An 11,711-nucleotide genomic window follows, 5' to 3' on the forward strand; every position below is an offset into this window, starting at 1 on the left:
TCTGCGTCACAAAATGGTGGAACTATTGTACTCTCTATGTTTTCTGCTATGAATCATTTGTTCTCCTTTTTAATTTCTCTGAATCTCTGATTGTTGAACATACCTACATTTCTTTTCCACAGAGTATTTACAGTCCTCCCATTTTGATAAAAATGAAGGCAAATTATACTGTGATCAGACAGGTTATTATCGCTTCTCACTTGTCTCTATCTTGCAGTCTTCCCATTTATGTCTGTTGTGTACTTAAACAGTCTACCATAAAGAAGACTGAGTGTAGAGATGAGTAACATGTATAACCCTTCTCTGAAGGATGGAGTTTTCTCCACATCACAGAGTAAATTTTATCTACAGGACTGTAACGTGTCATAAGAAAATGAAAAAGAAAGTTTTTCACATGACTATTTGCACTCCTGTGCAAATCAGTAGTTTATAGAAACATCTTTAGCAGCAATGAGTCAAAGTCAATCTCTTCTGTATGACTTTATCAGTTACTTACATCAGAGTGGATGAGTTATGGCCCAGTCTTCTTTAATGTTGCTTCACTTCTTTGAGGCTTGTTAGTGTTAGTTTCATGTATCTGAATTGAATCTCTGTTCAAATACAAACATCACTATATAGACCTATGTGGACAGAAATAATCTGAACAATTTTTTTATGATTCCTCCACAGAGTGGACAAGGGGACCTCTGAGTCTCAAAGTGGTCAGTCTGTGCAGCAGCATCAAATGCATATGGACACCATATTTATGGTCTGTACATGTGAACCAACTACTTTTATATACATACCAAACAATACTGTGCCATTTTTATTTATAAAGCATGGATTTAACATGTCCCAGGCCATGGTATCTTTCCATTAGGGGTTTTGCAGAAATCATGTAAAATGCGCATGTAATAAAAAAAATAAACCCACACACGCTATAATCCACATAAACGATTCGCCAATCTTTGCCAATCTGATCACCTGTCCATTGCAATTCCTACGCTGGACTATACGCCATCACATTGTCAGCATGAACTATCACATAGAATAGACTAAAAAGGTATAAAACAACTACAATGGACCAAGTGCTGTACAGATGAACAAACACACCCATTCTCCTCACTGTCATCTCCATGCTACAGTTTGTAAACTAGCAGATTGTCAGTCAGTTCCAACACAGACACTGCATTACTTCAGTTTGATTTGGTCATTCAAACAATATTCTATTCTAGGAGCTGGAGGGTAACGTCATCACTTTTGTGAAGAATGAGTTGAAGAAGATCCAGAAGGTTCTCAGTCCGGATTATTGCGAATGCTTGAAGAGGCAAAAGGAGGATGAGGAGGTGTTGGAAGGTAGGGATGAAGAGAAGAGGAGGAGCAGCAAAGAGGCTTTTCTGAAAATCATACTGGACTTCCTGAGGAAAATGGACCAGGAGGAGCTGGCTGACCGTCTGCAGAGTAGTAAGAGGATTTCTCGTAGAATTTAAACCACTGGTTAAATGGGACATTTACCAATATCTTCATTTTATTGAAGCAACCACACTGCGAGTGAATTATATATATATATATATATATATATATATATATATATATATATATATATATATATATATATATATATATATATATATATATACATACATACATACATACATACATACATACATACATATAAAATATTTTTATTAATGAATTTCTTTCATCGGTTTTGTTTTCATTTAGGAACACATGGTGTTGTTTGCCACGATCTTAAATCTACCCTGAAGAAGAAGTTCCAGTGTGTGTTTGAGGGGATCGCTAAAGCAGGAAACCCAACCCTTCTGAATCAGATCTACACAGAGCTCTACATCACGAAGGGAGGGACTGCAGAGGTCAATGATGAACATGAGATCAGACAGATTGAAACAACATCCAGGAAACCAGACAGACCAGAAACAACAATCAGACAAGAAGACATCTTTAAAGCCTCACTTGGAAGAGATGAACCAATTAGAACAGTGCTGATAAAGGGAGTGGCTGGCATTGGGAAAACTGTCCTAACACAAAAGTTAATTCTGGACTGGGCTGAAGACAAAGCCAATGAGGACATTCAGTTTATATTTCCATTCAGTTTCAGAGAGCTGAATGTTCTGAAAAAGGAAAAGTTCAGCCTGGTGGAACTTATTCATCACTTCTTTACTGAAACCAAAGAAGCAGGAATCTCCAGCTTTGAAGAGTTTAAAGTTCTGTTCATCTTTGATGGTCTGGATGAGTGTCGACTTCCTCTGGACTTCCGCAGAACTAAAGTCCTAACTGATCCTAGAAAGTCCACCTCAGTGGATGTGCTGTTAATAAACCTTATCAGGGGTAAACTACTTCCCTCTGCTCACCTCTGGATAACCACACGACCTGCAGCAGCCAGTCAGATCCCTCCTAAATATGTAGATATGGTGACAGAGGTCAGAGGTTTCACTAGATCACAGAAGGACGAGTACTTTAGGAAGAGATTCAGAGATGAGGAACAGGCCAGCAGGATCATCTCCCACATCAAGACATCACGAAGCCTCCACATCATGTGCCACATCCCAGTCTTCTGCTGGATCACTGCTACAGTTCTGGAGGATATGCTGAAAACCAGAGAGGAAGGGGAACTGCCTGAGACCCTGACTGAGATGTACATCCACTTTCTGGTGGTTCAGGCCAAAGTGAAGAAGGTCAAGTACGATGATGGAGTTGAGACAGATCCACACTGGAGTTTGGAAAATACAAAGATTATTGAGTCTCTGGGAAAACTGGCTTTTGATCAGCTGCAGAAGGGAAACCTGATCTTCTATGAATCAGACCTGACAGAGTGTGGCATCGATATCACAGCAGCCTCAGTGTACTCAGGAGTGTTCACACAGATCTTTATAGAGGAGAGAGGACTGTACCAGGACAGGGTGTTCTGCTTTGTCCATCTTAGCATTCAAGAGTTTCTGGCGGCTCTTCATGTCCATCTGACTTTCATTAACTCTGGAGTCAATCTGCTGGAAGAACAACAAACAGGTACACACCTTTACCAGAGTGCTGTGGACAAGGCCTTACAAAGTCCAAATGGACATCTGGACTTGTTCCTTCGTTTCCTTCTTGGTCTGTCACTGGAGACCAATCAGAGTCTCCTACGAGGTCTGTTAAACCAAACAGGAAGTAGCTCACAGACCAATCAGGAAACCATCCAGTACATCAAGAAGAAGATCAATGAGAATCTATCTGCAGAGAAAAACATCAACCTGCTCCATTGTCTGAATGAACTGAATGATCGTTCTCTAGTAAAAGAGATCCAACAGTACTTGAGATCAGGACGTCTCTTCACAGATAATCTGTCTCCTGCTCAGTGGTCAGCTCTGGTCTTCATCTTGCTGTCAGCAGAAGAAGATCTAGATGTGTTTGATCTGAAGAAGTACTGTGTTTCAGAAGAGGCTCTACTGAGACTGCTGCCAGTGGTCAAAGCCTCCAAGAAAGCTCTGTAAGTTATTGTCAAGTTAACATTATTTGAATACATTGCTCTGGTTCAGTGATGGGGGAGGAAAAAAAACTTGCCTTCATCTTTATGTCTTTTCAGATTGAGTGAGTGTTTCCTTTCAGAAAGAAGCTGTGAAGCTCTGTCTACAGTTCTCAGCTCTCAGTCCTCTAGACTGAAACAGCTGGAACTAGGCAACAATGACCTACAACATTCAGGAGTACAGCTGTTATCAGTTGGATTGAAGAGTCAACACTGCACACTTGAAACTCTCAGGTCAGAGCAACTCAGTTTGGTTTATATGTTTCTTAGATATTTGTCTAAAGTTTCCGATTCATAAATCTCTTTAAGTTACAACAAGTACAGATCAGTGACAAAGTAATTAAAGACAAGAAGCACAGGTATTTATGCAGCAGCATACAGCCTAGTGGCAAACAAGGAACAAAATACAAATAAGATATAATGAAAAGAAATTATTTTTTGTTAATTTTACTTAACTGTGAAGAATAAAATAGCTTAATATCATTTTTATATTTTTGCTTCAATGAGAAATGCTAGACTTAGTGTGTCAAGTTTTATTTGACATATAAAGGCAACTGTAGCACATGGCATAAAGGCATGAAATAACAAGTAAAATAAACTATAAAAGGAAAAAAATACACATTAAAAAGAAAGTGTAGAATAAATAAATACAGGTTACTAAAAATGCTATAGTAGCTATTGCGCAGAGGTAATGGCATATACATGAAGAGCGTTGCAACAACCCCTATTGTATTATAGCAATTGTGGGGGGTGCCCTACTATTGTAGTAGTTGTGGGAGTCTCCTAGTGGGTGTGTGAGAGTATAGTGGCAGCCATTACATGCTGTTCGTGTGTCTGTTCAGAAGAAACCTTACCGTTGTAACGGGCTAGTGTCGGCGACTACCGATCCCCACACATGTATGTATGGACAGAGTAGAGCTGTGGAGACCTGGCTTTCAATTCAATTCAATTTTATTTATATAGCGCCAAATCACAACATAAGTCGCCTCAAGGCTTGTATGGTCTTATGTTGCTGACAACGAATAAAGGTCTCTTGTTTGATTTAACTGACTGGCTTCGGCTAACCTCCACACCACATGCCTGCTGGACCTGCTAGTCGCTACTTCCTTGCCAGACTGCTGTTACAGTGTGTACAATGATTGTGCAAAATAAACTGTCCTATATTTCTGAAGTTCAGGTAGAAACTATACCTGAATCTATTGGTGTGGTTGTAGATGCTTATATACTTCATACCTGATGGCAGGACCATAAAGAGTGTATGGGTGGGGTGGCTGGAATCAGAGGATCCGGTGGACCTTCTTCTTACAACCCTATCTGAACAGGTCCTGGATGGCTGGCAGTTCAGACCCAGTGATATGATCTGATCTGATCACCTTTCATACTTTTCTTTTTTCATCTTTTCAATTTCATTTATATAGCGCCAAATCACAACAACGGTCGCCTCAAGGCGCTTTATATTGTACAGTAGATCGTACAATAATAGAGCCATAGAGCTTTGTGGTCCAGAGCATAACAACTGCCATACCAAATCATGATAGAGCCAGACAGAATACTCTCGATGGTGCATCGATAAAAGTTGGGGAGTTTTCAAGGGTCCATGCCAAACCTCCTCACCACACTTTTGCTGCTTTTGTGATCACATCCACGTGATGTGACCAGATCAGATCCTCAATGATGCTGATGCCCAGGAACCTGAAGCATCTGACACTCTCCCCTCAATGAAAATGGGTATGTGTCCTCCACCCTGCACTTTCCTGTAGTCCACAGTGAGCTCCGAGGACTTGCATACATTGAGCAGCAGGTTGTTGTACAATACTATGATATTAGGGCTCTCACCTCTGTTCTGTAAGCAGACTCGTCTGCATCAAAAATTTTGTACAATATCTTTTCAGGATGAACGGCTGTAACCTCTCAGAAAGAAGCTGTGAAAGTCTGTCCTCAGTTCTTAGCTTCCAGTTCTCCAGTGTGAGAGACCTGGATTTGAGTAACAACGACCTGCAGGATTCAGGAGTGACGCTCCTGTCAGCTGGACTGCAGAGTCCACACTGCAAACTGGAAGCTCTAAGGTCAGGGTTCATCACACTGTTAAACTCATGAACTCAAAATTACATTGTTTTAATTGTTTGGATTTCATATTCACTTTACTCAACCATCGGTGTTTATGTGTTCTATGATGTGCTTGCAAAAGTGAACGGGTACCCTGAAGGCCATATGCTGCAATTAGTATCCAGTACACAATAATACTATTTAGCTGTGCATGGGCATTGTTAGTGACACTTCAGAAACAGAAAATGTAGCTTAGACTTACTAATGAAAACCAGTCCTTATGAACATTTGAAAGGGTTTTAAATACAAATGATCACATATTTGAGATCTGTTAATCAGCAAGTAAGAATGTGAGTCAACATTTATTATAGGGCTAAATTCCATTTGCGTGTCTATCTGTTCAAGCTTTCCATTTGACTGGAAAAATAAATATTAAACATATCCTTGCATCACTTACTGAAAAGTTTGGTTCTAAACTGTCAGTATTGGGGAATACCGGTGTTACGTATTTAAAATACAAAATATGAGTAACTGTATTCCATTACAGTTAACGTTTAAAAGGTGGTATTCAGAATACGGTTACTGAAATAAATGGATTACATGGCGGTATTTTCCTGTTTCATATGTTAGGCTATGCCATCTCTATTTCTGGTAACTCCATGCCGGTGGAAACGCAAACAAAACACGCATTAAGAGGCTCTAATGCCTGTGTCTCAATCTCGCGGTCCATGTCACCCCTACTTGTGGCCCGCATAATGACGTGAAGAAATATTTTTAAAAATGATTACTCAAAAGATTATTTAATGTGAAGGCAATAAGCAGAGTGTTACAGGCATAGCCCTAAAGAATGTAGCCCTATGGGCAGTGCAGTCCATGCTGCAGGGAGAATGGACTGCCATACCGAGCCCAGTTGTAATTAAGCTATTAAAACTCGACTGTACACTGTGTTCGTGTTTTCCTCCGAAGCAATAAGTTCCGTTGGAGCAGCCTTTCAACGCCTCTGTCTGTCTCACTAGCAACGTTGACCCAGACAACAAAGTAAAGCTAGTTTTCAGCTACGAGCCGACAGGGAACCCGACGTATTAGCCAGAGGTCCCTTTACTACGGTTCGGAGCCGCGGACCTGTTTTATATACGTGCAGAACAGTTTTCCATATGAGATCACTGCAAAAAGTGCAGCCTTACCTGCAGCATGATAAAGCATGATAATATATTAAGTAATCCAAATTATTCAGAATACGTTACTGTCATTGAGTAACGTAACGGAATACGTTACAAAATACATTTTGGGGCATGTATTCTGTAATCTGTATTGGAATATATTTTAAAAGTAACCTTCCCAACACTGTAAACTGAATGTAGAGGTGGCATTAACTATATTTGTGTCTAAAACTCACGAAATCAGTGTTTTTCCAAGTATCAAAATTCAATTTCCACTGCCAAAATCTGAGGGAACCCTACTGTCCCCTCTCTTGTTAATTTTTTTTTTAGTTATTTATGTTTGAGTCATTAATTAAAATGTGGACCAAGTCCCAGTTTTTATAAATTCTTCCCCACTTGTGGTGTTTTGTGTGTCTCACAGTCTGTCAGGCTGTCTGGTTACAGAGAAAGGCTGTGATTCCCTTACATCAGCTGTAACCGCCAACACTACTCATCTGAGAGTGCTGGACCTGAGCTACAATCATCCTGGAGAGACAGGAGTGAATCTACTGAAGCAGCTGACTCTGGAGACTCTCAGGTATGGAGTGACTGGCTGCAGCCATGTACAATGTTGATACAATGTTTTCTTTAAGCCAGAATATGAACTTTATATGAACAATCACACATATAGGACCTGTTTTACATGCAGGGGATTTCTCAGAAGAACACCTGGGACATTAATTCTGTGCCTAACTTACTGTTTCATGATTTCCCATTAGTAAATTATTTAACACACACAACATATTGGTTTACATATTATTTATGCTGAAAGAGACTGCTGGTCTGACCCCCCTCCTTCTCTCAGGGTGGAGCCTGCTGGAGTCCAATGGTTGAGACCAGGTCTGAGGAAGTGTAAGTGTGTTTTTAATGTGATTCATGAAAACAAAGCAGCACACATTCAACCATCTTCAAACTGTCACATCACTCATTCACATCTCTGATGTCAGGACTCACCATCAAAGTGTCAATCAATGAACAGATGATGGATCAATAACTGCAGCTGGATTGTGTTTGTTCTCTCCATCAGATTCCTGTCAACTCACAATCGACACAAACACAGTACACACAAACCTCAAACTGTCTGACAACAACAGGACGGTGACACATGTGGAGGAGGTTCAGTCATATCCTGATCATCCAGACAGATTTGATGACCGTCCTCAGCTGCTGTGCAGAGATGGTCTGACTGGTCGCTGCTACTGGGAGGTCGAGTGGAGAGGCAGGGTTGACATTTCAGTGAGTTATGGAGGAATCAGAAGGAAAGGAGACAGTATTAATTGTTTGTTTGGTGGAAATGATCAGTCCTGGAGTCTGAGCTGCTCTGAAAATCGTTATTTTGTCTGGCACAATAACCAAAAGACATGTTTTTCTTCATCCTCCTCCTCTGTCTCTAACAGAGTAGGAGTGTATGTGGACTGTCCTGCTGGCACTCTGTCCTTCTACAGAGTCTCCTCTGACACTCTGATCCACCTCCACACCTTCAACACCACATTCACTGAACCTCTTTATGCTGGGTTTGCGTTCAGGCCTGTTTCTTCATTGTGTTTGTGTAAATCTGTAGAATCAGAGATTTTCCAGGCAAACAGAAACTGTTGAACAGATAATGCAGTCTGTACATGTCTGTCACTTTCCTTGTAAACTTTGTCTCTTTAGTCCTTTAACGATGAAAGCTACAATTATTCCAGCATCCACATGTTGTTTTTCTGTCCTCCTCCTCCACTCACAGCTTTATAGTGAAGTATGCTGTGTTTCTCTAAACTTAACTCACCTGAGATGCTTTAGTTTGCTGTTTGCAGTTAGTTTGCTGTACATGAGACAAACTGTGATATCAGGGAGGAATCACTGAGCTACACAAACCCAGAAGATGAATTTACAAACTCTTCAGAGACATTCACACATCATTTTTCAGTGAACAAAAGTGTAGAGACCAGCCGGGGTTTATCCAGATTTTATTCATAATTAATGACTTAAATGAACTTGTGTGTGTGTGTGTGTGTGTGTGTGTGTGTGTGTGTGTGTGTGTGTGTGTGTGTGTGTGTGATGCCGTCTGTGATGTGATGATATTTATCTTACATTTCATAGAAGCAAAAAATGAATTTCCAAAAGGAGAATAAACACTAATAACTAACGCTGCATTGCTCTAAAGCTAAGATGTAACCGAATTTCCCAGAGGAACCCACCCGAGGGATTAATAAAGTTTTATCTAATCTAATCTAATCTCTAACCCTGACACAGTGTATTTATGACACAGTTTTATGGCTGTATTTATGATCAGCATTGTCGTACATATCGAAGCAGGAAGATGTTGATTGATTCCTGCAACCTGAATAAACTTGTGTCGTTGCATCAGTTTCTGTTTTATTATATCAGTGATATGGATGATCAACCATGCTGATTTTATTAAATGCATGTTAATATTAATGTCCCGTGACCTTCAAGCAACTGCTATAACTACTGTAGTTTTCTTATTTGTTATGCTTAATTTGTCCACTGGGTCAGTCTGTGGAGGGTAGTGTCTCTCCTCAGTGTAAAACATTATCGCAGACCTTATAACAATGTTTCGTTCTTCAAAGAGACCCAAAACTGCACTTCTGCCACTGAAAACACTAGCATGAACATTCACCCTTCCCTTAGCTGTTAATCAGAGGTTGGTTATAAGGACCAGCTGTCATCTACTCTTGAGCTCTGGCAACTTGCACTCATTCCTGTTCAAGGTGGCAAAGATTACAGGTTGTTGTTAAGTATTGCAGACTGGATTCATTTCTCCTGGCAACTGCTTAATCTGTATAACCATTAAAGGGTGGCCTAAACACTGCTGCTGTCTTGTTGTAGCTTTGCTGTCATTTACTACTGGCATTGGCTGGTTCCTTGTTTTATGCTGTTTTAGTGTTAATTGTTTGTTATATTTTAATCATGCTTTTAAAGGAGTTGCATTTTAGGGTGTTTGAATTCGTTCTTGTTTCTTTTATATCTCGTTTACTGAGTTGTTTTGTGTTTTATATGTCACAATATATAGTTGTTGTTTTTTGTTCTGTTTTTATTTTTTGATTTTGCTTTAGTGGAGGCATGGCTGCTTGTTGTGGAGGCTAGGGATATGTGGTGGAATTCCCTCTGATGCATGTGAGCAGTAGCAGTTTTTGATACGGGCGACACGGGCGGTTGCCCGGGGCGGCATCACGGGCATCGGCAAAAAAAAAAAAATTGCTCGTACTCATGCTGCCCCGACATCATGCCAGCACATATTGGGAATGGTACAGGCACCGATCGGTTTTCTATCACCCATTTGCTGGGAGTAAGGGCGCCCTTCGTTTGCGAGGTGTGCCTGCTGCTTGCGGCACAGGGAGGAGAGGGCAGGGCGGCGGGGGATTCACTGGTGGCTGGAGCAGCATCTAATAACCAACTCGCAAAATAAAACAAAACAACAAACACGAAAACACCAGACATCATGATACAGACATAATCTGCACCGATGTTTTATAGAAATTCTATACGCGAAAAGTGAGCACGAGAGCCCTCGGTGCGCCTATTGCTGCTGAAGTCAAAGTAAACTTTATTGTCATCTCCGCTACACACAGTACAGAATATAGAGAGACGAGAGGACGAGGCTCCAGTTACAGCAGTGCAAGTAAACAAACAATAAATATAAGAATAAGAAGAGTAAGAAAACAAATATACACTTTAGGACTCGGGGCAAAGGGATCAATAACAATTTAAAATTTATAATTTACTGTTTGATGATTTAAAGTCTCACACACAACCCGTGGAAAGGGGTTCATAATGTTGTAAATCCAAGCCCATTATGTATTCATGATTTGAATCCTGGGTTGTGTGAAATCCCAGAAATACACCTTAGACAAAGTGAATCTGTGAACTAAGGTGTAGGTCTATTAGGTTATGTTGTGGCGATCCTCGAGTTGGGGGATTTGTGTTCATACTGGAGTGCAAAATGAAAACCAATGTAAGATGGACAAGAAAAGTTCAAAGCCATCAGGTGCTCAGTTTAGAAAAAATAGAAAAGAAGAGGAGAAACGAGCAAAAGATACAGGTAAGCAGATGTGTCATTGGATAATGGCAGGTCATGTATCGTGAAACTATCAGAGTCAGAATACTTTATTAATCCCTAAGGAAATAATGTGGATTACAGTTGCTCCAAGAAGAAATGGTAAATTGTTGCTTTGTCCTGTTCTCATTGTATGACGAATTATGATGGCTGTTTGGTAGCCGTTTGCATACAATGCATACTCTCCCTAAATTCATGTGTGTGTGTTTCTCTGGTGAATTTCGACAACAGTTTTATGTTAATGCTGTTGGACACATGAACAATAACCATATGACTGTACCCGCCACTAACACATGACCCTACGCTGTGTCACTGCATCATTCCATGTTTGACACTGATCACCACCTGCACTCATGTATATATCTTTCCACGTAGCACTTTTAATTCTTATCCCTACTTTTATTTTTTTTATTTTTTTCCATGTCTATTTAAGTGCTATTTATGACACTATGTTTGCACTGAAGCACCGCAGCAATTTCCTAATGTTGTAAACCTGCTCAACATTTGGCAATAAACCCCATTCTGATTCTGATTCTTTTTATGGGGGGGGGGGGGGGGGGGGCGCCAGAGGGAGTGTTCGCCCAGGGCGCCAAACAGGCTAGGACCGCCACTGCATGTGAGTGTACACACCGGGAAATGGGTATAACGCACCATTTAAATTGCAGTGACAGTGGCAGTGAGGATTGCAGACCCATACTCCGGAACAGTAGGAGGCGGTAATGCTCCTTTACGTTGGTTGCCAACTGCCGTTAAACACGAAGAAGAAGAAGAAGTGAGGATTGCAGAGAGATTACACGGGTGAGTAATTGGTGGCACCTTTGGGCACTCCTTGCTTTAGGTTGCCTCCCGAAGTGGTTAGTCTCCACCATTTTGTTAAATTATTTTACTGAGTTCCATTTTAACT

At 40.6% G+C, this 11,711-nt stretch overlaps 1 protein-coding gene across 1 annotated transcript in view; it reads left to right on the forward strand.

Moving 5' to 3' along the window:
- Positions 1–11,319, forward strand: part of LOC147301670 (uncharacterized) — a 97,376-nt gene extending 86,057 nt beyond the window's left edge. The window contains exons 6-13 of the mRNA XM_086284169.1: positions 670–748; positions 1,215–1,443; positions 1,705–3,466; positions 3,563–3,736; positions 5,395–5,568; positions 7,130–7,285; positions 7,553–7,599; positions 7,775–11,319. Coding sequence (XP_086140295.1) covers positions 670–748; positions 1,215–1,443; positions 1,705–3,466; positions 3,563–3,736; positions 5,395–5,568; positions 7,130–7,285; positions 7,553–7,599; positions 7,775–8,343 — 3,190 coding nt within the window. The 3' untranslated portion in view covers positions 8,344–11,319. The remainder of the gene's footprint in view (positions 1–669; positions 749–1,214; positions 1,444–1,704; positions 3,467–3,562; positions 3,737–5,394; positions 5,569–7,129; positions 7,286–7,552; positions 7,600–7,774) is intronic.
- The last annotated feature ends 392 nt before the right edge of the window (positions 11,320–11,711 follow it).

This window comes from Aulonocara sp. 'chitande type north' Nkhata Bay, linkage group LG23 (genome assembly GCF_057382095.1).
Source record: "Aulonocara sp. 'chitande type north' Nkhata Bay isolate Kocher_YH1m ecotype deep benthic linkage group LG23, A_spYH_male_GT1.1, whole genome shotgun sequence".
In the NCBI taxonomy this organism is placed as follows: domain Eukaryota; kingdom Metazoa; phylum Chordata; class Actinopteri; order Cichliformes; family Cichlidae; genus Aulonocara; species Aulonocara sp. 'chitande type north' Nkhata Bay.